The sequence below is a fragment of the Chionomys nivalis genome, chromosome 17 (genome assembly GCF_950005125.1).
Source record: "Chionomys nivalis chromosome 17, mChiNiv1.1, whole genome shotgun sequence".
Taxonomy (NCBI): domain Eukaryota; kingdom Metazoa; phylum Chordata; class Mammalia; order Rodentia; family Cricetidae; genus Chionomys; species Chionomys nivalis.
This window is the reverse complement of record NC_080102.1, coordinates 47,327,844-47,355,036: the sequence shown is the minus strand read 5'-3', so window position 1 is coordinate 47,355,036 and position 27,193 is coordinate 47,327,844. Positions and strand designations below refer to the sequence as shown.

At 38.2% G+C, this 27,193-nt stretch overlaps 1 protein-coding gene across 1 annotated transcript in view; it reads left to right on the top strand.

Moving 5' to 3' along the window:
* The window catches only part of Cpne8 (copine 8), a 188,570-nt gene that overhangs the window by 22,471 nt on the left and 138,906 nt on the right, over window positions 1–27,193 (top strand). Inside the window, exons 2-3 of the mRNA XM_057792293.1 lie at window positions 7,991–8,031; window positions 8,698–8,744. Coding sequence (XP_057648276.1) covers window positions 7,991–8,031; window positions 8,698–8,744 — 88 coding nt within the window. The remainder of the gene's footprint in view (window positions 1–7,990; window positions 8,032–8,697; window positions 8,745–27,193) is intronic.

Here is a 27,193-nt window from a genome sequence, read left to right as displayed (position 1 = left end):
TGTTCAGCTTGTCTTCCTGGCTAATAACTCTGGAAGCTGTGTTACGGTCACAAAGTTGTTTTGAGCATAAAGTCAGAGCAAGCAGGGTAATGCTCTTAGGTGGTTGATTATTGTCTTCCATTATAGCTTGTGCCCCTCCTTATGAGGACTGGATAGGTAAGGGGCCCCACAGTGAACTCTGCCCATGTTAGAGAGGTGTTGGTGACTTCCTGATTATCTACTGTTTTGTTATAAATATGTAAAGCACACCTCCTCTGTGAACCAAGTTCATCCTCATACAAGCTGCAGCTTTTTGACTGACCCTATGTTTAGCTGTACTAGTTAGTCGTCCTCTGTCAAGTTTAGAGACCAGCATTTTAATTGAAATTTAAGAGAGATCTTTAGAATAACTTGGTCACTTTTGTGTGCAATTTACACTATGTACTTTTTTAGGCTCAAACACACACACACACACAAGTGTACATATATAAAGACAGAGCATCAGTGTTCTTCATGTAATATCAATGCATGCATGAATATTACTTGACTGTATCATGTAGTTATATTATTTGCAGGGCTGGGGTGAAACCCAGAGTCTTCAACATGTTAGGAAAATTATCTACCACTGAGTGACATTATAGTCCTTCAGACAATATTTCTACAGTGCATTGTTTTTCTAGACAACTTTTTAAGAATTTGCCCTTTTCTTTGTTTTGGCTGTATCTAAGTTTCCAAATGGAGACAGAACATTCAGGAGTTTTAGCTTGATGCTGCAGTTCAGCATCATAAAACTATTGGCATGAGTTTTTGTTATTCTAGTTCAAGCTAATGACACCCATGGGAGGGAGTAGCTTTCCCATCTCAAACTCAGAAGGGTGCATGTGCGCGCACACATGTGTGCATTCGTGTGTGTGTGGTATTTTTTTATATATGCATTTATATGTATGTGTTTGTATATGTGCATGTATGTATATGTGTATTCATACATATGTGCATGTGTGTATGTGTGTGTGTTCAAGAAGTGCCTTGTATAGGAACCAAGGTGCCTCTGTGTGGCAAATACAGTCTTTAGCCTCTTGCTCTGATCCTTCATTCTGTAAACAGGGTGTTTCAAAGTACCCTATTGGTGGGAACTTATTTTGTTTCATTCTATTTGGCTGAAGTTGCACATTCCTAGCATTTCTAAGAAAATAAGTCATTTCTTCTGAAATTCTCCAGACAATGTTTTATTTTATAAAGAAAAGGGGTTGGAGTTGGAAAAGTTAACACCACAAAGGCCATTTATTATTGGAATTGTGTCTTGTTTATTAACTTACTTTTTCTGGGCCTCTGCTGAGTTTGCTTATCTTTAAACTGGCTTTTAAAAAATAATTTCTTTTATTTTTGGATTAAAATAATATCATTTTCTCCCATTTCTTTTCCTCCCTCCAAATCTTCCTCTCTGTTCCTCCATGCTCTCTTTCAAATCCTTGGCCTTTTTTCATTAATTGTTGTTATATGCATATATATGTATGCATATGCAAAATATTTATATATAGCATATATAATAAGTTAGACATGTAATAAATACAACTTGCTCAGTCTTTCTAATGTTACTGGTTTGTATTTTTTCGGAGGTGACTATTTGGTATTGAATAATCAATTGGTGTGCTCTTCTCCCTGGTAGGGCAAACCACTGCTTCCTCCCTTGTTGTTTCTTAGCTGTCTGCAGTTCTTTATGTAGGGTGGATGCCCCTGAGTCTCCCCACTTCCAATGTGACATGTCTATTCTGTTGTTCTTATTCAACTAATGTTTTGGCAGTGATGTTGATGAGACTTTCATGTGTTGTAGCCTCCGACATTACTAGGAGACAGTCTCACAGGAGACTTCATTTCTTTGCCTCTTACAGTCCTTCAGTCTCTCTTCTATAGTGTTCTCTGAACCTTGGGTGCAAGAGGTTTTTTTTTGTAGCTATAGCCATTGGGACTAGCTAGACTCCACAGCTCTGCTTAGAATTGGTTCTGTTTTTCTGTAAAGATCTTGGTTTGTTGTGTAGAAACTTTTTGAAAAAGGGTGAGGTCTATACTTATATGTAAATAGAAGGACAAATATTTAGATGTAGTTAGAGATGATGCTGTTTTAATAAACGGGTGGTTGTAGGTTCTTCTCCAAGCTCCATGACTTCACTAGCTCTAGGTAGCTGGCTAGGTTTATAGTACCAGGCATGATTTCCCTCTTGTTGATCAGGTCTTAAATCTAACTAGAAAGCTGTTAGTTACCACCAAGGTATGTGTGTCTCAGCTGTACCCTTTGGGTTATTGTTCCATTCTATTCTGGTCATTGTTGTGGTTCATAGGCATCATAGACAAATATTACTGCTGGTTACTTCCCTTGCATGGGAATTTGCATGGTACCTTCTGGTACCATTAAACCTTCTAAGGAGGAGGCCTTCAAGTCAGTTACAGATTAGTGGTCTCCAGGCCCTTTTTCTGAAGCCCATGGTATTTTTACTAATAGAGACTTTCCGTCTACCTCTGAGGATGAGACCAAGGGCAATAGCAATAATCTGTAATGTTTGGGAGTCTTCAACAATCCTGACCAGAAATTCTCATGACTACTTTTTTTTTTTAAATAGATGGTCTTTGGTTCTAAAAGGCAGTATTATCAACTCAGATGAGATAATTTCATTTAAAGTATATATGTCTATTTATACACAGACTTCTGTGTATTATAGGTTTTCTTTTTAAGTGGATAGTTAATAGTATGATTCCTTATGACTATTTCAGACATCCTAACTGCTTCTTTGTCCTTCTTCTGTATTTATCTTCACTCCCTCCTTAATTAGAGACCCCCATTTTCCATTTCCCTAGTGAAATCCTTTGTACCCTGTTATTCCCCCTGCTGACCATCCAGGCGATGGTCCCAATTTACTTTCCTGGTCTCTGCAACCACTCCAGTGTATGTACTTACATCTGAAGTTTTGGAGTCAGGAACCTTCAATTAAAAAGAAAATGTAGTATTTGTCTTTCTGGGTCTGGGTTACCTCACTCAATTTGATCTATTCTAGTCATATTCACACAAGTGGACTTTCTTTTTAATAAAATATTTGTAAAGTAAAATATTTTGAATGTATCTTGAGTAGGTTTGGGACTGGTGTAATTTGATAATTGTTGATCTCTTGCTCTCTATACAAAATTAAAGGGATTTGACTTTTCTAACCTTTCAAAATGTGTGAGCATAACAGTCTTCCAGGAACTCATGGTCAGATAGTCTCTTTTGTGTTCTATTCATGTGACCACAGTAGAGAAGAACTTATTTTTAGAAAAAAACTAAGAAATTAAATCCTAGTTGTCAAGATCACATTGATGAAGTTCTGGAGTTTTATTCTTCATCATGTGAGAACTTTAGTTGGTTGTGTTCTTTTGTAAAATATTTTTTAGATTGTAATATCATTACATTGTTTCCTTTTTTCTTTTCTTTCTTCCCTCCAGACCTTCACATGTGTACCAAGCCTTTGTTTTCTTTCATTATTAGACCACACACACACACTTCCATAAACACATAAATACAACCTGCTTCATCTGTATAATGTTACTTGTATGTATTTTTTCAGGGCCGACCATTTGGTATTGGATAACCAGTTGGTGTCCTCTTCCCTGGGGATGTAGGTAGAGTTTTTTTGTCTTAACCATCAACTTCCAAATAATCACACAAAAATGTATTATTAATTATAAATGCTTGGCTGATAGCTTAGGCTTATTACTAACTAGCTCTTACGTTTTGAATTAAACGTTTCTATGTCTTTACTGCCTGCCATGTGGCTTATGGCTTATTACGCCATTTTGTATACATCTTGCTTCCTCTGAATCTGGCTGGTGACTCCAGAGACTTCCCCTTCTTCTTCCCAGCATTCTCCTACTCTGACTTGCCTGCCTAATCTCTTCCTGCCCAGCTATAGGACCGCCAGTTCTTTATTAACTAATGAGAGTAATACATATTTACAGTGTATAAAGGTTGTTCCGCAACATGAAGAGGACAATTTCTCCTGTTCTAGGAATTCCTTAGTTACCTATACTTCTTTGTCTAGAGTGTAGGCCTCCTGGACTTCCCCCCTCTGTCCATGTCAGGCTGCCTGTGGGTGTCATCCTTGTTCAGCTCACATTTAGGTGGTCATGTTGGTGAGACTTTATGGGTGGAGCTTCTGACATTCCTAGGAGACACAATCTTACAGAAAGCTTCCTGTTTCTTTTGCTTTTATAATCTTTCTACTCTTCCTACGTAATGATTCCTTTGCCAGAATTGTGTTTTTGATGTATCAATTGGACTCCACAACTCTGAAACTGTGATTGGTTGTGCTTTTTTTTTTTCAACTGTTGCAAAAAGAAGTTTTCTTCATGAGAAGTGAGGACTACACTTACTGTGGGAATAAGGACAAATATTTAGGATGTGGTTAGAAATTTTGCTGGTTTAGTAAGGTAGAGGTTATATGTTCTCCTCCAAGATCCATGACTTCACTAACCCTGATGATTAGGCACATTTCTAGTACCTGGCATGATTTCCTACATGTTACACATATCTTCAGTCTAATCAGCGAGCACTTGGTGACCACGAAGGGACTCATGCCCGTCACTAATGTACTCTTAGGGTAGCTGTGCCTTGCTAGTTGTTGTTGTGCTATTTGATGTATTTTTTTTTACCTTAACATTGTGTTTAAGGATTTCAATGGCTGGAAGACACAGTGTTGAATAGTCAGTGATTGACCACATTAATCTTGCTGATGAAAATTTATTTTATATTTTTAATTTAAGATTGTAGTTAGTCTTACATGCAAAAGGCACTGGAACTGCGTTACAGTTCTAAAGATACATATCTAGCATACTTTTGAGTCTCAACCACCCTCGTGTTTTGTACTCTCTGTTTTCATGAACTCTGAAAGAAACAGCTTAATTAACATTATTTTAGAATCTTAATGAGCAGAAGTTGGAGCCAGTGGAAGGGCCAGAGAATTATTACCAAGTGGAAAACTACCTTTGCAAATGTAATATCATAGAACCTCCTCGAATGGAAATGTTTTGAATTACAATTTGCCAACCACTGCCGGAGTCTGGGAGTCTGCATGAGAGACAGGAAGGATTGTTTTCATTTGATTTCTGTGTAGCATAGAGCTTTTCAAATCTGAATAGATTCAAGTCCAAATATGTCTGCTCTTTTGTTTCTAGGAATACTTCAAGATGTGGCTTCAGGCACCTCCTGTGCAGTACAGTTCAGTTGACTCTATTTTCTTATGTTCTCAGTGATGATGTCCGTGGAAGTGGTAGCTTTGGAGAACTGAAATAAGAGGGGATATGTCAGACTAGTGTGAACAAAAGGATTGCTTAGATACTGATGACAGTACACACAGTGTCCAGGAGCTGCAGCCCAGCGAAGGCATAAAGCAGCTTGAACACAGAGTTTTCATATGAAGTATTAAACAGAAATAGTAGTGATTTCAAAGAAATGGAAACTGGATGTGAAGTAAAACTTTGAGCTTTGGGACTTTCAGATTATCACCGTTGTTATCTTAGTTTTAAGAAATGGCTACGTCTTAAAATCACCAGAGTGAGAACAGTTTGACATGTAACTTTCCTAGTACTCGCTTACCGTATTAATCAGAGAAGACTGAACTCAACTCTTGTGTTTGGGTGTTTGTATTGTTTGTATAGGTGCACTGCCTCTCTCCGTCTCCCTCCCTCCCTCTCTCTCTCCGTGTGTGTATGTGTGTGTGTGTAAGCCACAGATCAACACTTCCTCCATTGTTCTTCATCTTACTTAAGTAGACAGGGTCTTTCAAAGGACCAGGAATTTGCTGATTCAGGAGAACTACCTGGTCCTTGAACTTCAGGGACCCTCCCACCTGCTCTCTCTGGGCTGGGCACATGATGTACTTCCTGTTTTTGATATGAGTGGTGGGCCTCTGACCTCAGGTTCTCAGGCTTGTGTAGTAAGCACTACTGACTCAGTCATCTTCCTAGCGCCTGTACTTATTTTTTTGTATTTTTGTTTTTATTTATTTTCTTAAAAGGAAAACAATCTTTTTTCATTGTATATACCAATCCAAGTTCCCACTCCCTCCTCTCCTCCCATTCTCTCCCTCCACCCCCATCCATTCTTCAGAGAGGGTGAGGCACATTGGTTTGGGGAAGGTCCAAGGCCCACCCGACAATATCTAGGCTGAGCAAGGTATCCATCCAAAGAGAATAGGTTCCCCAAAAGCCAGTACAAGCAGTAGGGATAAATACAGGTGCCACTGCCAGTGGCTCCTCAGTCTGCCCCAGCCATGCAACTGTCACTCACGTTCAGAGGGACTAGTTTGGTCCTATGCCATCCCAGTCCAGCTGGTGTTGAGAGTTCCCATTAGCTCAGGTAGACTGTTTCAGTGGGTGAACCCATCATGGTCTTGACCTTTTTGCTCATATTCTCATTCCTCCCACTTTTCAACTGGACTTTGGAAGCTCAGTCCATTGCTCCAATGTTGGTCTCTGCCTCTGTTTCCATCAGTTGCTGGATGAAGGTTCTACGGTGATTTTTAAGATATTAATCAGTCTGACTACAGGGCAAGGCCAGTTCGGGCACCCTCTCCTCTATTGTTTAGGGTCTTAGCTGGGGTCATCCTTGTGGATTCCTGAGAATTTCTCTAGTGCCAGGTTTCTTGCTAGCCCCATAATTGCTCCCTCAATCAAAATATCTCTTTCCTTGATCTCATCTCTGTTCTTCCTCCATCTCAACTATCCTGTTCCCACAAGTTTTCCTCATCCCTCCCCTTCTTCCCTCCTCTTCCTCTTCCACCATTCCTTCTATCCCAACCCCTAAGTCCTCAGTTTTGTCAGATGATCTTGTCTATTTCAACTTTTCAGGTGTATCTATATATGTTTTTCTTTGGGTTCACCTTGTTACTTAGCTTCTCTAGGATCATGAACTATAGGTCCAATATCCTTTGTTTATAGCTATCCACTAATGAGTGAGTACATACTATATTCATCTTTTTAAATCTGATTACCTCACTCAGGATGGTGTTTTCTAGTTCCATCTATTTGCATGCAAAATTCAAGATGTCATTGTTTTTTACAACTGAGTAGTACTTTAATGTGTAAATGTGCTACATTTTTTTTTTAAATCAATTCTTTGGTTGAGGGGCATCTAGGTTGTTTCCAGGTTCTGGCTATTATAAATAATGCTGCTATGAACATCGTTGAACAAATGTCTTTGTAAGATAATTGAGCATCTTTTTGATATATACCCAAGAGTGGTATTGCTGGATCTTGAGATAAATTGATTCCCAATTTTCTGAGAAACAGCCATACTGATTTCCAAAGTGGTTGTACAAGTTTTCACCTGTACTTAATTTTTTAAATGGTAATCCAGTATTACTTTTAGAGAATAATGTATGTGATTGTACTATTATTGTTGAAGATAATGAGATACCCCAATGTTCATTTTCTGGTTTCACATTATTCTGTTATTGGTATGCAAACACATGCAAAAAATGAAATCAGTAATTGTGTTATGTTTATCTAGTTGCCTGATATTTGTTCCTTCTAGAAAGAATGCTTAAACAAGGCTATGTGTTCATCAGAAATTCCCAGACTAAAAGCTTGTTTGCAACATCCCTTCAAGGCTGAGAAGTGCCAGTAGAAGGGGGTTCCTACTGCATGCTGTTATATGCATCTATATGGTCACAAACTCTGAATCCCTAAGTGTGTCTTAGTAACTGACCCACATTTCAGTTTGGGGAGTGTCCAAGCACCGAGAAGTGACATTTGCATAGATATTCCAATTCCACAACATGGAGAGTCACGTCAATAATGGTAATGCAGGACAAGGACAAGAGTCACCTCATCTCTCATCCATTGAGAACCAATCTGGATTAGAGAAGCAAGACTTTAGAAAATTTACATTTAACTCTATTTATACATTTACATATTTATGTTCTGTGAGTTTATGTAAATCTGTTTGGTTTTGTAATTAACTAATGTTCTCTGTTTTATTTAACAGAAATCTTCTTGATAGAGACACATTTTCTAAGTCTGATCCAAGTAAGTGAAATATTATTTATTTTACTTAATCTTACAAAAAGTATGTGTAATTTACTATTTCTATTGTATGTTTGTTTTTGAAATGAGAAAAGCCATTGGCATTTGTTTACAAAAAATCCTTCTGCCTCATTTGACAAGTGATAACATTTTTCTTAAGCTACAATTATTTATGTAAAGCCTTTAGTCTTCATTGTTTTATACTTTATAGAATAGTTGAATACTTACATGTTTATGAACAGTGATGATGGGTTGCAGATATAAATGCAGAGTGTGTTTGCCTCAGGTTGTCACTTCTGAAATTTCTCTGGACCATTTACGTATCTTAAAACAAAGATTTCCACACCTGTTTAAGCCTTGATAATAGAATTTATTAAAGTAAATTTTAAAATTTACCTACATTTATAGCGTTATCTTAAGGCATTATCAAACAAAGGCAATATTCTCTGTATGCTAAAATACATTCATAGTAAAATTTGAAGACTGACATAGTTTGTTTTCTGATTCTTTGAAATAACTTTAAGCAATGAATGATATTTTTTTGGTGATTTCCATGCAAGATAGGGAATTAAGCATGTGGTTTTGATATAGCTTTGGAGAGTTAAAATAGAAATCATGTACATTTGTGCCAGACATTTACATAAGTGTGTGTTTTTTCATCTTTTGTAGTTTGTGTCTTATATATACAAGCAGTTGGAAATAAAGAATGGAGAGAGGTAAGAGAACCAATGCTTTCAAAGTTGCTGTGCAGAAGGCACAGCATCTTTATCTTAGAGAAGCTTACCTGTGTTCAGTGACTTGAAGTCTTTTTCAACCTAAAGACCTTAATTTCTTATTGTTTGATTTTACTGGATTTGCACTCCTTAGATTCCCATGAAGTATTCCAGAATTTTCCAGTTGATTTGACATTATGTTTGTGAATTAATCTTACTTTTAGAAATTAGTGGTTGAGTTTTCATAAAATGCCACACAAAAGGATCTTAAGTAGGGTGCTTACTGTCAAATATCACCTTCCTTTTTTCCTTTTTTTTTTTTGCCAGTAAGTAACTTATTGTTTGGTAAATAAAATAGAAACTCAATTTCTTTCCACAAATACGCATTGTTCAATGAGCAAAAGCACAGAGGAGGAGACATTTCAATGATCTCATTTTCTAGGTCATCTCTGCATTTAAAGAGAAGATGAGCAGAGTTGGGGCCTTTCACTTTCCTCCTGGTCTGTGCTTTTCTTCTACTTTTTTTAATTTTTTGAAAGGCAGCAGATCATTTTAAAGGGGTCATATTATAGGACTAGACTTCCCTAGGGCAATTTGAAATTTTCCTACTTGTTGCCACAGACTGATTTTCATTAGTTACCTTATCAAATTTCTCAATAGTCAGGTAGCCAGGTAAGACTAGATCAATGTAGTTTATACTCAAGTGGGGAATAAATAACTCAGATGGTATAACTATTGCTAAAGATGGATTATCAGTGTGATGCTGAACAGTGGGTTCTTGCATACATATTTTAGTAAGCTTTATTGTTACAATAACTACCCAACACAACTTACTTATAAAGAAAAAACAGTTTTTTTGGGGTTGTGGTTTTAGAAGTTTAGTCCACGCTTGGTTAGCTCACTTGCTTTGGTTGCAGCAACACCTAGTAGGAAGACAAATTTCCCCATACATCGACAGGAAGCTAAGAGGAGTAGGGAGGGGCTGGGGCTGTTGAAGGTCAAACCCCTAGAGACTTCAGGATCTCTCTTCAGGCTGCATATTATCCCAAAAGTAACACTTTAGAAATGAGCTCTTCAATGTTTGGGCTTTTGGGTAATATTATAGTATTCAGTCCCTGATTCCCCATTCCCCCAAATTTCATGGCTGTCCTGAAATGCACAACACATTTACTTCACACATAAGAGTCACAATACCTTAATTATTTCAGTGCTTCTTGGAAGTCTGAGACACAGGCAAAATGAAATGTAAGCCCTGTAAAGTTAAGACACATACCGGGCATGGACATGGGGAGAAGTCAGGCCACAGAAAGGAATGAGAGCTAAGGACACTCAGCAGGGAAGAATCCATAATATCCCACTGTGGCACCTGTGGCAACCTGGCACCTGATGTGTACTCAAGGCTTGTGCAACCCTACACTCTATGGTCTTCTTGGTTGCAGTTGTTCTGACTGGCCCCTTGAACTACCTTTGCTTGCTGCCTTCAGTATTCCCAAGCAGCACTGCATTTGCGCCTTCTAGAATCGCCACAGAGACTTCAGCTCCATGCATTCATCTGTCAGGGGCTGCTTGCTGGGATTCTGAACCAGTGGGCCCAGTATTCCTTTGACATTTGCATGGGAACATTTATGGCCCTCTTTCAGGTCTTATATTCTGTCTACCTGTAAAAGCAGAATCATATAGAGAACACTAAAGTTTCCTTACAGCTTAAGCTACCCGTCCTGCTCAAACTGTGCAATGGACTCTTCAAGGGCGGCTAAACTTGAGGGAACGATTCTTTAGTAGGTCCTGTGAGTGAAGCAGCCAAGAGCTCTCTCTTCTGATGTAAATGTTCAAACCAAATCTTCAACCAACCCTCTGGAGCTGTGGTTGGTGGGAGCAGAGACTCACTTTCCGTGTGTGCAGGGAATTCAGTTCCTTCTTGCTTTTGCTGGTCTTACTTACCTAACTGTGCCTGTGCCTCTTTTTCTTGCCATGCTGCAGAATTTCTCAGTCTTGCTGCTTTCTTTACTTTGATCCAGATTCCTTCCTTATATTTGACTAAAAGCATCCAATGAACCCACGCTAAGGACCGCATGCTTTGTTGTCTGGAAATTGTCTTTGTGAGACAAACGAATCTATTATCTTCAAGTTCAAAGCACCACGGTGTCTTATAACATGGGCAAAAAGCCTCAAATTGGTTAGTTGGCATGGTATAAGAGGGAAGGTCTTTGGTCCATTTCCCAGTGGCATTCTGCTTTCTATCTGAAACTTCACCAGCAGAATGTTACTGTCTGTGCTCCTAGCTGCACTCAACTCTGAGCCAACCATTACAACTCTGCTTATAGAATTTCAGGCTTTTTAAAACTCATTCCACCAGACCCTTCTGCAGGCTTGCCTAGATTATTAGCATACAACAGCAGCCAAGACCACTCCACTCCTGGGTGTCACCATTCCACATCAGCCAACATCCTGTTCTTGTGACAAATGCATGTTTGAGATAACCATTGTAGCAATACAAAAGTTCAATTTGATACTTAGAGAGAACTGAGTCCATGCCGGGTTAACATTACTTCCTTCGCTGAAGCAGTATCCACTGGCAGAAATGAGTAGTAATTCGGAGCTATGCGCCTCACTTCCAGGAAGGATAGAAGGTTAGGAGAGGATTACAGTTCAACAGCATACTTCTAGTGACCTTGTGGTGGCTTGAATGAGATGGCCGTCATAGGCCCATATGGATCTTTCATATTTACCTCAAAATTACTCATATCTAAATGTCAAGTCATTACCATTTTTCCATGCCTGCTGCATAGTTTATATAAATATGGCTAATAACATTTTTTTCAATTGTTCTAATTTGTTTCCTGGAACCTCATCATTTAATTGGTCATCCATGAGTGTGAATTGTCTTTCACAAACAAAGTAAAGCAGTGCAAAGACTTACTGCTTCACTACATTTTAAATTCACATTGTGTGTGTGTGCACAGGCATATATGCGCCTGCGCATGAGGAGACCACAAGAGGACATCATATATATATATATATATATATATATATATATATATATATATATATATATATATATATATTTTGTCCTGACTGAGCCAGAAGCTGGATATTTTGCCTGGGTCAGTGAACTCTGGGACCTACCACTTTGCTCCCCAGTTCTGGGGTTACAGGCATGTGGGCACACTTGGTTTTTTCCTGCATTTTCTGGGATTTGCACTGGATCCCCATGCTTGCACAACAAGTTCTTTTCCCTAGTAAGCCACCTCTCCAACCTCACAGATTGTCTTTTGTTTTCCTTGTTGCAATGTCCTCTCAAGTCTGGCCCTACTGTCTCTCATTCTTTTATTCGGTTATGCATTTGATCCTTCTCAAAAGTCATGTGATCTGTCATTTGCTCAGTTCCCCTTTCCATGTCCTGCTCAATATAGCATAGAACTCTTAAAAGAACATAGGTGCCAGGCTCCGTGGGGCTGAAGAGTTCTGTACTTTAGTAGTAGCCAGAAAAGAAAAAAAAAAAAAAACATGCTAAGTGCAGAACCAGACACTTAGCCAATGCAAATGCATAATGATGTCACAGTCAGAAAATTCATTAAATAAGAGGAATTTGAGGAATAATGATCTAAAATGCTCCGAATTGTACCAGAGTGTTCTTTGTTCTTGTTGGATATTAAATTCAAAGTTTCCCTTGGTTAAAAACAGTCACATGCTCTTTTTTTATTGCTTAATCAGTGAAGTCAAATATTTTTATGTAATTTGCAAGCTCTTTTACCATAACAATGGATCATGATTTTTTAAAGTCATTCCCACTTATTTGCTAATTTGATTTTTTACAACAAACTGAAGAGCTATGGGCTATTATAATCATTGTAATAGGAAACAGAAGGCCAAATGGATAAGAAACTTGACCAGTGATACTCGATTATTAATCTAGAGCGCACTTTGAACCTTGGCTGCCGGGAACTGTGGCTATTAAACTACTCTTGTGTACACAATTCGTATCCACTTCTAGCTATTGCATTCCGATTTTATAAAGGTAAAAAATTTCATGTCATTGGGTGGAGGTTGTGATTTTTTAAAAACTTTATTCTAAATAAAAAAACCCCACAAATCCAAAACCATATATGAAACCAAGGCTTACTATTTATGAATAGTAAATTATTATTAAAATAAAATGCTGAGATATAATAGTACATTCTGTTATTCTGCTGTTTATCCTTGGGAGAATAGGAAACAGTGGTTACAGGAAATCACATTCAATGGCAATGTGCAAACCAAAAAGAAATTGAGAAGATATTGAGAAACAGGACCCAGATTCGAAACCATGAATGAAGACTAGAAGGCACTCTTGCCTTAGCTTGCTTGTTTTTCTACAAAAGAACACCAAAGCTTATATAAATTATGAGGAAAATATTTGTCTCTCTCTATTTTGGAAGCCGTGAAGTTAAAGTGCTTACATTGAGGGACCTATGTTGCTATGGGACAATGGTCTGTACCCTGTCACTTGTATTTTAAATAAATGCTGATTGGCCAGTAGCCAGGCAGGAAGTAGAGGTGAGACAACAAGAATTCTGGGAAGAGGGAAGTTTCAGTCTGCAGTTGTCACCCAGACAGAGAGGAAGTCAGACACAGAGCACGTAAGATGTGACTGCCTCGCCGAAAAAGGTACCAAGCCATGTGGCTAACACAGACAAGATTTATGGGCTAATAAAAGTTATAAGAGTTAATGAGAAGCCTGAGATACTAGGTCAGTCAGTTTAGAATTAATGTAGACCTCCGTGTGATTTCTTTGGGACTTAACGAACCGGGCATGACAGAAACCTCAGTCAACAGAATGGTGTGCCAATGTGGGGCTGATTAAATCCACTTAAAAGCCTGAGAAAGCTTGGGAAGTTATTCTAGATAGAAAAGAATAGAGTTAAGCACGGCTTCTTGATAGCAGCACTTCCTCAGGTGGCCTCTGCTTGCTAGAGGCAAGTGCTCTCATTTAAGAGAGGCTCCCTGATTCCTCTTTAGCTGCAAAACCTTGCAGCTCTTTTAAGAGGTCCTGCTACGAAACACTTAAATGGTGTTGATGAAAAGCTGACCTCATGCTTTTTGGTGGTGGCAGGGACCTTGAAACATCATAGAGTTGTGGCAATAAACATGGCTCTGGCCAGTACCTCTGCCATGAGGCTAGACTCTCAGAAAAAAAGCTAAGGAATGGGCTGAATCCAGCCGTCAAAGACACAGCTTTAATCCTAGCCATATCCCTTAGCAAATTAAAGACTCTCAAAAAAACAGAGATATACAGTAAAGATAGATTCAAAGACGAAGAATACCTCTAAATGGTTTACTGTATGTTTAAAAATATATGTAGGCTTGGGTAAAAAAAAGATAAAGTCCTTAAAATAAAAACGAAAAAAGAGAGTAGTTGGGTGTGGTGGCACACACCTTTAATCCCAACACTTAGGAGGCAGAGGCAGATAGAGCTCTTGATGACCTTTGACATTCTGGAACCTGTTAACATCTCTTTAGCAAATCTTCCTTCTCTCTCCCAATGTCCCATCCCTCTGGAGCCCCCAATTACCTGAATATCTGCTTTCCAATGCTGTCACCACGTTCTCATACTTTAGCTAATTCTTTCTCCTCTTTTCTCTTTATCCCTCTGTGTGTTTTAAATAGCCTGCCTTTCAATCCATTAGCTTTCTCTCTGGTTAATCTGTGTTAGCAGTATCTTCTATCAGTTTACTTTCACTCCTTCTATCTTTCAATTCAGTAATTTGGTGGCTATATTTCTTTTAATTTCCTCCATTTCTTAAGTTTCTTTATTGGTGCATTGAGTCATTTCTTTGTTTTCTCTTGAACCATGTTGAGTTTCCTTAAAATGGTTGATTAAACTCTTCAAGATTTTGCCCATACAAGTATTGTTCCATTGTTTCTTTCACCTTGTTTTAACTGTTAGATAACATGATTCCCAGAAAGTTCCTTAATATTGTAGTCGGGTGCATTTTCTGCACATTCAAGATTTAGGGACTTTTTCTAGTCATTGTAATCTGGTGTTATCTATGCCTATTTTTCTAGGAATGCAAACACTCTACTCTCTGCTCATCTTTTCTGAGACTTTTAAGTTGTTTCTCAAGACCATCTTTGCTGACAGTCTGTGTGATGGTTGTTTTAGCACTAGAGAGTGGCCAAAGTTCAGATTTGTCCCAGACCTGTGATTGATTGTTGTTCACTAAGTATTGGGTTGCTAGTCTAGAATCTAAAATGAGTAAGTAGTCTTACCCTATGAGCTTCTCCTTGGGTCCAGAGTAGGCCCTCAATCCTTATAAAATTTCAAGCCTGTTTTAATAACTTTAAATGTCCAGATGGTGGTGAGATCAGCTGTAGAGTTCTATGCCACACATACAGCCACAAAAATCACCGAACTCTGCCACAGCCTACAGTCCAGCCCACTAAGTACTACACAGCATCAGATTTGACCAAGATCCATCCTGTTACTGAATGTGATGTAGATTCATGACCCAAGATCATTGGAGCCACAAAGTGTGAGTATAAGAGAAGTCTGCCATCTCCTATTGATGGTGGTCCTCTTCCAAAAGTCCCAACTGTGGACACTGGCTTGTGACTGGGTCTCTTCAGTGTTAGCTTTCTTCAGCCCATCTTGGATTCCTACCTACTTACCCTGCCCTCCGGTGAGTAAGTCAAGTTTGAGTTCATGCAAAGAAACCTGGCTCTTGTCCACCAGAGGAGACACCAAATTTAAACATACCCTAATTCCATTGCTACAAGGATCTATAGTCTCCGCAGTGTACCATAGCCCAAGCTGTAACTGGAAGCAATATAGGACTAGCACTTTTAAGTATCAGCCTGCTGTGGCAAATCTAGAACTCTGCTCTTAACACTCTTGAGGATAACTGTCATGACCTGAGGTTGGAGAAGGGTGATGAAGACAGTCCTTTGTCCTCAAGACTGAAATAAAACTGGGTCACATCTGAATGACACAGCATCAGATTAGACAGGGGAGTGTTCCACAAACCTACTCTAGAGTTGGCAATGATGTGAACTGAAACTTGAGTCTGACCTACCAGCACACAAGCTTCTCATGGAAGATGCCACAGATGGCAGGTCTGGAGGCTCCATCTGCCAGCTCTGTCCTGGATATAGAGCCAGGCATTGGTTCTCACTGTGGTTATCCCAACACTGAATTATTGCTACTCTCCTTGTATAGCACTAATAGTAAAAACCCAGAGACAGATATTGGGGTTCAAGCTGAAGTTCAAAAAAGCAAAGCAACCAAGGCACTAGAGAGTTTTCACTTCTACTAATGCTCAGACTGAAGGGGTGACTGCACTGTTCTCCACCAAACCTCAGACTGAGAATAAGCCTTTGAAATCCTGCCTCATATCATTTTATATTCCTCTTTAGTGCTGGGATTAAAGGCATGCACATCTATGACTAACTAGTGTGACTTCTGGGACTAAAGGTATATGCCACCACTGCCTGACCCGTATGGCTGACTAGCGTGGCTATCTTTACATTCTGATCTTCAGGCAAGCTTTATTTATTAAAATACAAATAAGATATCCCTATATTCTTGCTGCGTAGGATTGGAGGTGAGGATGGGGTCAAGGAAACCAGTTATTAGATAATGAGGCTCCCTTACTCAATCCATGATCACTGGAAGAAGGAAAGAGGTGGTGAGCATATACATTGCTGTTGGCATCTAAGTCACTCTCCCTTCTCCAAGTCAGAGGCATCTTGCTTTTCACTATTTGAAATTATGGAAGGAGAGACACTGGCCAACTCTTTCCTTCTTACCTCTTCCATGTTTTCTGAATCTTTCCTCTTCCTTCCACTGTAAGCCATTTACTGTAGTTCCTCATCTGGTGTCATTAGCTCTTGGGAAGGTAGTGTGGTATGTGAACAGCTATTTCAACTTGTGCATTTGTAGGGGATGAATACTGCAGGGTCTTAGCCATCATTTTGCTGTGCCTCTCCATATTACATGTTTTTCAAATTCATCATCAATTTAATTTAGATAATAACCTCTTTACAATAATACATTTTAAATTATGAGCTCATTTCTGTACATTTTATATTCCCATACACTGCATTTTTATTGAAAATGTTAGGTTATTTTGTTGGTTGGAGATTCCAATCATGTAACCTCAGGGTTCACAATTCATTGAAAAACATGTACAACATATAAATTAAGATTTAACCGATAAATAATAAATATAGCTTCTATTCTCCAGTACAAACCTCCATGTGAATTAAGTCGATTGTTTTCCTCTAGGTGCTAAATTATCACACTAATCATAGTATTGATAGCTAGAAATGACTGCTGAGAAGCAACTTTAGGAAACATTATTATTATTTAGAATATGATTACCTGAAATACAGTGTCCTAGGCAAACTTTTCAAATAATGGAACCTGGAAATTGATGGAGTTTAATCTTCTCTGTATTTTATGTATGAAAGTTAAAGTGATATGATGAAGGTTGAAAATTTTTTGATGGCTAATGCTTTAATTCCTAAAAATAAAAGGTCCTTAAAAACCCAAAGACTGTCCCGTAGGTAAAATATTAATTTTAGCAATGTTATTCCATGGAAGTCACATGGCTTCTCCTTTTGCATCTCTGTAGCTATACCACACTTATCAATGATAGTGTAAGTTCTGAATACAGGCTCAGATCTTCCATTTGTCATTTCAGAAGTAAATTAACTTCAGAGTATTGATTTGTAGAAAATGCATTTGGTAATGATCAACAGGACCCCACTTTATCTCTTTCCTTCAGAGGAAGAGGACCATGCGTTTTCTGATGAGGCCAGTTTGACTTTCTAGAGCAAAAGTGTAAGGGTATAAGCAGAGAGAGAGAGAGAGAGAGAGAGAGAGAGAGAGAGAGAGAGAGAGAGAGAGCGCACAAATGCCCATGTGTGTGTGTGCTTGCATATGTGCTTATGTGTGTGTGTGCATGTGTGCATATGTATGTGTGTTTATGTGAAATCAACATCTTCTGTCCTTTTACACTACCTGAAGGTTTGCAGTTTTACATGGAGTTTTCTGATTAAATGTGTCTGACTAGTCTGTTCTAGCTGTCTGTCTGTCTGCCCTACAGGGTTTGTTATTTCTCTTGTCCTCTGCAGCTCACTAAGAATAAAAGATTCCTATCACAGAATGTGTACTAGTTTTGATGAATTCTCTACATTCTACAGTTATTCATCTGACCCGGGCTGCACCTTGGCAACATTTCTATCAGAACAGAACAGATCTAACTGATGTCTAGAAAAGGAGCTACTGAATATTATTTCCAGTGCTTCTCCCCTGAATCACTTTAATGATTAGTTGATTTAGAAGTCAAGAAAGAGTATGTTCTTTCCACCATTTCTAGAAAAAGTAGGCCTTTATTTGATAAACATAATTATTAAAGGAAAACTTTCAAAACTTATTATTTTGAAACTTGACTTTTTGCTTACAGTTTATAAGAATGATGTTTTATTCCAATAAAAAAATTTTATTTGGTTTAAATAACTGAAAGAATTTGCAGTTGATAAATAAAAGAACAGTTTCCCAATGATTAGATAATAAAAATTTAATACTGTATTATTATGGGAATAGGCTGAACAAGATATACTTTGTATTTTAATTACAACATTCAACTGTTCCCTCTCCTCCCTTTAAACCCTCCCATATCTTTCCAATCTCTTTCAAACTCATTGGCTCTTTTTTATAAGTTATAATTACATGCATAAAGGCACTGTATATGCATATATATTTTCAAATATAATATGTTGAGTCCATATAATGCCACTTGTAAGCATTTTTTAGTGTTCCATAGATTATTATGAACAGGTGTATATATCCTTTAATGATACAAAATAGCTGATTTCAGAATGAAATTGTTTTCCTCTACTCCCTCATCTCTCTATCCACTCAATCTCATCTTCTCTCTCTGAAAGCAAAAAAAAAAAAGAAAGAAAAAGAAAAAACATGTATAACAAAGTCCAAATAAACAAAAAATTATAAAACAAAAAAATACCAGAGCAAAACAGAAAGCACAAAAACTCCCATGAATTCTCTTTTGTGATGGCCAACTACTGACTCCTAGGCATGGGGCCTTTCCTTCATGTATCCTGTGTCATTACACTGAAGAAAACTGATTTTCCCATTTGTCATATATAGAGCAATAAATGTAACTCATTGCATAAGTAGACTCAGTTAGAAACCAAAGGATCATCTCAACAGATGAAATAACGACTTTTGGTAAAAATCTACCATCTCTTGATGATAAAAGCGTTGGAGACGTGAGAGTTAGAAAAGGCGATAAATCCACAACTATCACAATACTAAACAGTGAAAAATTTAAAACATTCACAATAATATCATGAGCAAATCTAAGGTACTTATCCCTATTCAATATAGTGCTGGAAGTCTTAGGTGGAAAAATATGACATGAAAATAGAATTAAAATGATGCAATTAAGGGAAAGTTGTCAAAGTATCCTTATTTGCATAAAATATGGTCCTATACATAAAAGACCATAGGGGCTTTATCATAAGACTAGAGCTAATGAACAGTACACAAAGTAGTAAGATGCACAAAGTTTGGGTCTAAGGATATGTTGCTTTGGAAAAGAGGTTCTTCTTTTGATTCCACATAAGATTAGAACCTGTGAATTTATTCCAGACTAACATGGTTTGATGGACCAAGATTCCCCAAAAGGTCTCTGTGAATCCCTCAAAAGAAAATACTTCATGCAACAAAAATCAGGAAGCAGTTTGGAGAGAACTACACCCAGATTACCTAAATGATTGTTTAAAATGTTTGTTTACATTTAAAAGGTGATATGCTATAGAGATGAGTACCGTGCATTGGTATGGATCTTGGTTCAGTGGTTATCATTTTTTTTTTGTTTTGTTTTTTTGAGGCAGGGTTTCTCTGTAGCTTTGGAGCCTGCCCTGGAACTAGCTCTTGTAGACCAGGCTGGTCTCAAACTCACAAAGATCCACCTGTCTCTGACTCCCTAGTGCTGGGATTAAAGGCGTGTGCCACCACAGTGGTTACAAATTTAAGATCAGCTTTGTTATATGTATATTTCTGCTCTTGATTAAGGTATTGTGTTTATGCATCTCATTAAAAATGTAATTTATAATTAATAAATACAGATAAATAAATATTCATCTATAATAGTCAAGTTTGTTGTCATGTTAGTTAGGTTTTCTAGATACATAGAGATATATATCAAATGGGTAGGTATTCTTCAGCCCTTTTTAAGACATACAGAATGTGGCATTTAAAATGTTTTTAAGAACTGAGGACTTTTCTTGACAATGAGACACATCTGCCCTTGGCAGCACCAATCTACCTCAAGAGGATGATAGGCATCCAAGAGGTTCCTTATGGAGTTGGTTAGTCATTTGGGCCAGAAACTTTTCTTGCCTAGACTGCTCAATGGTATGTTGTATAAACTGGACATGCAGGACCAGCAGAAAAATGATTGCTGAAGTTGCCTAAAGAATGTGGGACAGTCCTTCAGGGTTCCTTCTTCATGAAAGAGTCTGTCAGATATTCTGCAGGACACAGAAGAAAGACTGACAAACTGCTAATATAGGTGAAACTGTCTTTGAAATTTCCTGCTCCAAGGAAAAGTCTGCCAGTTGCTATGGACCTATAGGCTGAAGACAGATGTCCCAATGTTACAGAAGAACTTTGGGTGACTGTCCAGGCAGCAAGATGTCTTTGTTAAATCTAGAGTTTTGGAAGTTACTTACAATGCCCTGTCTGTTCACATAGGTAATATTATATCCTTCTGGAATCTTTGATAAAATTGAAGAATAGATAGTTATAATTATAGCTTTTCTTACTTATGATAGAAGATAAAATAGATATAAATATTATAACTTTAATTTTCCTTGATGACTGTTACTTTAATTTTCCTTGATGACTGTTTTGTACATATAATTTTATTATGTTAAATTAAAACCTTTCTTTTTATTTGGACAGAAAAGGAGAAATTTTGTGAGAAATCTTTCTGTATATATACTGCTTTTATTGGTTGATGAATAAGGAAGCTGCTTGAGCTTATGATAGGGCAGAATATAGTCAGGCTGGAAGAAATATAGTGAAAGAGTAGGCAGAGTCAGAGATATGCCGTATAGCTGCCAAAGGAGACAAATGCTCCAGAACCTTATTGGTAAACTGGTTGATTCAAGATGTAAGAGTTAGCTAATAAGAAGGCTGAGCTAATAAGCTGAGCAGTATTGCAATTATTATGGTTTCTGTGTGATTATTTCGGGTCTGGGTATCTGGGAAATGAACAAGCAGCCTCTGCTTACACATACTGAACCTCATAGAAGAGAAAGTGGGAAGTACACTTGAATGCATTGATTCAGGAGACCCCTTCCTAAATATAATCCCAGTAGCACAGATATTGAGAGAAACAATTGATAAATGGAGTCTCCTGAAACTGAGAAGCTTCTCTAAAGCAAAGTACACAATCAACAAGACAAAATGCCAGCCTACAGAATGGGAAAAGATCTTTACCAACCCCACATTATACAGAAGACTGATCTCCAAAATATATAAAGAACTCAAGAAACTTCACATCAAAAGAACAAATAATCCAATAGAAAAATGGGTACAGCCCTAAACAGAACTATCAACAGACAAATCTCAAATGCCTGAAAGACACCTGAGGAAATGCTCAACATCTTTAGCCACCAGAGAAATGCAAATTAAAACAACTCTGAGATTCCATGTTACTCCTGTCAGAATGGCCAAGTTCAAAAACTCTGATGACAACTTATGCTGGAAAGGATGTGGAGTAAGGGGAATGCTCCTCTATTGCTGGTGAGAGTGCAAACTTGCACAGTTTCTTTGGAAATTAGTATGGCAATTTCTTAGAAATTTAGGAAAAAAATCTACCTCAAGACCCAGAAATACCACTTTTGAGTACATACCTATTCATGCCACAAGGACATATGCTCAGCTATGTTCATAGCAGCATTATTTGTCATAGCCAAAACCTGGAAACAGCCTAGATGCCCCTCAACCAAAGAATGAAGAAAGAATATGTGGTACCTTTACATAATGTATTATTGCTCAGCAACAAAAATAATAATGACATCTTGAAATTTGCAGGCAAATGGATGGATCTAGAAAAAAACATATTGCATGAGGTAAACCAGACCCAGGAAGACAAATAAAATATGTACTTGCTTGTAAGTTTCTTTTAGACATAAAACAAAGAAAAACCAGCCTTCAGTCCACAACCCTAGAGAATCTAGGCAACAAAAAGAACCCTAAGAGAAACATACATGGATCTAAACAGGAAAAAGAAAAAGACAAGATCTCTCAAGTAAATTGGGAGTGTGGGGCGATGGAAGAGAGTAGAAGGGATAGGCGAGATAAGGAGGAGAGTAGAGAAAAGCATATTGTGTAATAAAAACAGTAAAAATAAATTAACTAATAAAAAATAAAGTATAAAAAAGAAAAAAGGACTTTCTGAGAAAGACAATTAAACAAATGAAACTTCATGAAAATATAAAGATTCTATACCTTAAAAGAAATTGTTTTCTAGCGAAGAGACAGCCTTCATTATGGAAGAAAAATCCTTGCCAAATGTCCATCTGATTGGTGGGTTAACATGTAGAATAGACAAAGAGCTGCTAAAAATACTGAACATCAAAAAACCAAGCAATCTAGTCAGTAAATGCTCCACGATACTAAACAGTGAGCTCTTGAAAGGAAAAATACAAATGACTAATGAATGTCTTCAAAGCTTTCAGTATCCTCAATTTCATGGAGAAATTCAAATGAAAACTACCCTGAAACTGTGTCTCATACCAGTCAAAATAGCTATTATCAGAAACCAAATTATAGTTGTGGCAAGAATTTGGGGAAATGGACCCTTATTTTTATTTTTTAGGAGTATAAACCAATGTGGCATTTTTGGTCACAAAATGCTGAACCATCTATACCACTCCTGGTAGCATACTTAGATTTCTGTATTCTCGTGTATAGATACTTGTCCAACAATGTTCATTAATGCCAGGAGATGAAACCAGTCCAGATATCAAACAGTAGATGAGTGGATAGTGAAGGTGAGGTCAATATACATATTCAAATTTTATTGAGATGAAAGAAAAATGAAAATTTCAGGAAAATAAACAGAATTAAAAAAAAATCATAGAGTGAGGTGACCAGGGCCAGATAGACAAAGAATTAAATAAAAGAAAGGTAAGAATATAGCCATTATCACTGAGAGGTGTTAAGTCCTATAGAGCAAAAAGTTTATCCAATGTTCTCTGTGAAGCCATCAGGTCTTTTTGCTGAAATGGCAAAATATTTATATATTATTTAAGGACAGCTCTCGTTGTTGGATAAGGAATAATTTGCAGTGAATACAGAAGTAGAGATAGAGATAGGAGTTCAAAATCCTCGAGACAGTCTATGATAAGACATAAAACTGAATTTAAATTGGTAATGGGAAATATGGAGACAAGTAGAACATTGTGTGTGTGAGAGTATCCATGCTTACTTACCAGGCCAAGGCAATTTGATGTGGCTGCAAGGAATTAAATCAGGCCAACTGGAGTGGTCACAGCACAACCGAAGCTGTGCCAATTTTATTGAGAGCAATCAGAGTTTTTATACCTTTAAACAGAATATAATGGCCATTGCCAGGATCAATACAACTGTGGTTTCCAGGATACAGTGAAGTTTGAAAGCCATGCGAGGTACACAAGACTAATCTCGAAGACCAACTGTCCTGTCAAGTTTCCATAGTTCCTTGACTACTAAGGGATCATAGAGAGAAACACAAAACATCCAGAACACTTCACGGTCCGAGGTGGGTGCATCAGTCTCTCAAGTGCTGGAAGGCACATTGTGACCCAGGAGTCATAGACCTGAAGAACCTATCACACAAGGCAGCTATGCCATGCCAACCCCATGGTTCCCTGCACCCATGGGCATACGCTTTGAGATTAAAATTAGTAATTTAGCAAGTAGTGATAAAAGAGGAACTGATGGGTTTAAAAGGAAGTCGCTGTTACAGAGCACTTCCCTTTATGGTTGGACCATAGTGAAGTGTAAAATTGCTTGTTGGCAGGGATAGGCCAAGAGGCCAAGATTAAAGTGGGCATGGGGTGATGTTTATTATTGGATGGAAATTCTGAAGGACCTGTAAGTCTGTCAGATGTGTGACTCAAGAGAACAGATGTCTGCACTAAGGTGACTGTGGGCTGGTCACTTAGATTTAGAAGTCGCCATTAAATAGGTGGGTGGTAAAGCCAATGTACAATCAGTCTGTTTTGTAATGTATAATATAGTACCAGAGATAGCATAATTTATAAAGTACTGAAATTTATTTTTTAACTAGAGGCTTGGAAATCCAAGACCAGCATAATTTATAAAGTACTGAAATATATTTTCTCACTAGAGGCTTGGAAATCCAAGACTAAAGTATCTTTTAATGAGGGCCTTTCTGGTATATTTTCACACGGCAGGAGATGGGAGTGGGCATATGGCAGGCCTTAATCCCCATTTCAGGAGAGAAGACTTCACGAACCTATAGCATCACATAACAACACTTGAATTTTAGAGAGGACACATTTGAATACAACAAGGACAAATGGCATCGTCTAAAAGAAGAGTGCCTAAGGGGAGGTGAGAACATAGAAGGATGCTTTGTAAAGGAGGTAGTGAATGCCTGAGGATGTAAGTATCAAAAACATGCAGTCAAGTATAGAGGCAAAAATCTAGAAAAGCAAGCTTCAGGAAGGATGAAGTGATCCGCTTCTCCAGATAGTCTGAGAGGCATAGTGAGGTAAGGGCCCCAAACCAGCACTGACTTTAGAAACATGAAGTCTACGGCTGACATCTCCCAAAGAAATTTTTCAGGGCCCTGTGTCAGAATATGTATTGACACAGATTTATAGATGATTATCTAAAAACAGAATTTTAAGATCTGCATGTTAATCTTCAGTAGAGTGAGTAGGGTGTACTCAGCTCCACTGCTACCCACAAGAATGAGACCTGTAAGGGTGTTGGTGGCTCCTGAGTTGATGGACTATGGGCTGCCAGTTCAATGGAACATCTGCTCAGAAATTTCACTCTTGTCTTCTAGTTTTCTTGTTGGTACAGATTTGGACTGAAGTTTAAATGAGGGGCGGGCAATGGGGAGCATGGATAATGGTGGAGTTCTCTTTGAGTATCATAACTAGCTCAAGACTTTCAACTTGCTTAGGAAACTGTTCTGTCTCCATCAGTGGGGTGTTGTGAGGGTCCAATGTAGCCAGAGGCTGCTCATTCCTTCCAGACTGCCTAGACCCAAAATAATTACACTGAAGCTATATTATTTAAAACACTGCTTGGCCAATAGCTTAAGCGTATTGCTAGGTAGTTCTTATGTCTTAAATTAACCCATTTCTATTAATCTGTGTATCGCCACGTGGTTGTGCCCAACGGTTCCATGCCTTTTCCCTGACTCCACCTACTCTCTCTCTCTCTCTCTCTCTCTCTCTCTCTTTCTCTCTCTCTCTCCATATCTGTTTGGATTTTCCATCTGGATTTACTCTGTTAAGCCATTGGCCAAAAGCAGCTTTATTCATTAACCAATAAATACAACACATATACAGAAGGACTTCCCACACCAGTCCACATTCTTCTGGGCCATGGCTATAGCTGCTTCTGAGTGTGTGGCTGTTGGAACACAGGAGGAATCTCCATAGTTGGCCTTGTATGGACCGTGTACCCTGGAGACTCTCTTTTCAAGAAAACGTGTTTCAATGAATTTACAACTGTGTATCATGGAAGTTACAGTGAGCAGCTGCTGGCCTTTTCCTGAGATTCACCTTAGGCATCTCTTCTATTGGGCTTACACAAAGTGAATTGCTTTCTTCTTTGTTTGGGTTATTTTGTTCTGGTGTTTTGAAACAGGGTCTCACTATGTAGTTCTGGCTGGCATGGAACTCACACAGAGGTGCAGGTCTCTCTGCCTCTGGGTGCTGGAATTTAAGGCGTGTTCTACAATACTTGGTTACATAGCTTCTTTTGAATGATGCTCTGCTTCTTAGCAACCATACTCTGCATAATATCGCTTCCAGCTAACTCCTTTGCTGATAAGAGGGCTTTCCCAAGTCGTTTTGCTCTCCTTTTTTCCTCTCTTGACTCTCACTATAAATCTGGCTTCAAACGGCCATCAGAAGCCATCCTATGCACAAATGCATGGTGTCTTGGCATTTTAGTCACCCAATTAATTAGTCCATTATTTTGGAATTCAGTCTCATTTATGGCATGGATAAAATGTAGATAAATCGTTTTCTAGAATGTAACAGGAATGATCTCAGGTCCAATTTCCAGTGTAATTCTCCCAAGAAATTTTACTATCCACATGTCTATCAGTATTCTGGTCTTCTGAGTTCCCAGCAGAACCACCCACTAAGCTTTGTTTACAAAACCTTCTCTAGTGTGCATATCCACTCTTCCAGGTTCCCCCCACAAACTGGTTCTTAAGGCCTAAGTACCCTGTGTCAGGCTTAGTCACAGCAAGAGCCCCATTCTTTGACACCGTCTCTTGTGATCAAAATTTCTTACATGAGCAACCTAGAGAGGAATTCGTTTCTTTGGTTTACTGTTCATTGTGGCCAGGAGACAGGCAAGGCAAGTATTTCACATCAGGGCAGCCAGCAAGCAGATCAGAGGGACACATGAAGAAAGTAAGGGAATGGAATAAAGTGTCCCCAAGGTCCTGTCTCCTGTGACATTAGTTGTCCACTAGATTCATCTCCTGAATTTTCTAAAACCTTTCAAAATTGTCTCACAAGCTGGAGAACGACCATTAGCCACATGGGCCTTCTGGAGGAACACACTTCATATACGAGCAGTAATGGGTGGATTACAGTTTGTCCATGTGATATGAGCCATGATATAAAATATTGTCCAGGGGCAAATTGTTTCTCTGTGAGGGAGAGATTAGTTAGCCAGAACCCAAATAAATACTTTCTTGTAAGTATTTTATATAATCATTTGAACACAAAGTTTAAGAAAGCCCCTGGCATTCACATTGAATGGATGAGCGTGATTCTTCATTTTCCTATTAAAATGATAATACTTCCTGGAACGTTAATAAAAATAAGTTCTCTAGCAAGACAGTCTGCCTGCTTGACTGCATAATAGATTCACAGCTAAGGTTAAAATCCCCTCATTAAAATGACAGCTTGAGGTGAAGGTATTAGTTGAGGGGAAAAGCGATTGGGATGGGTGCATTTGCACTGTCTTCAGGAGCACCATCTTGCCTTCAGACTTAAAGGAAACAGGCCCATAGTGCACTTTTGTTCCCTGATTTCCACTCCCTCAAGATGAAGAAAAATATTTTTCTAAGCTGAAGTATTACCTAATTTTTAGAAGTGTACAAGATTGGTAGAACTGAATGGGATTAAGCAATGCTTGTGCTGTAAGTGTTGAATAGATTACAAGAAAC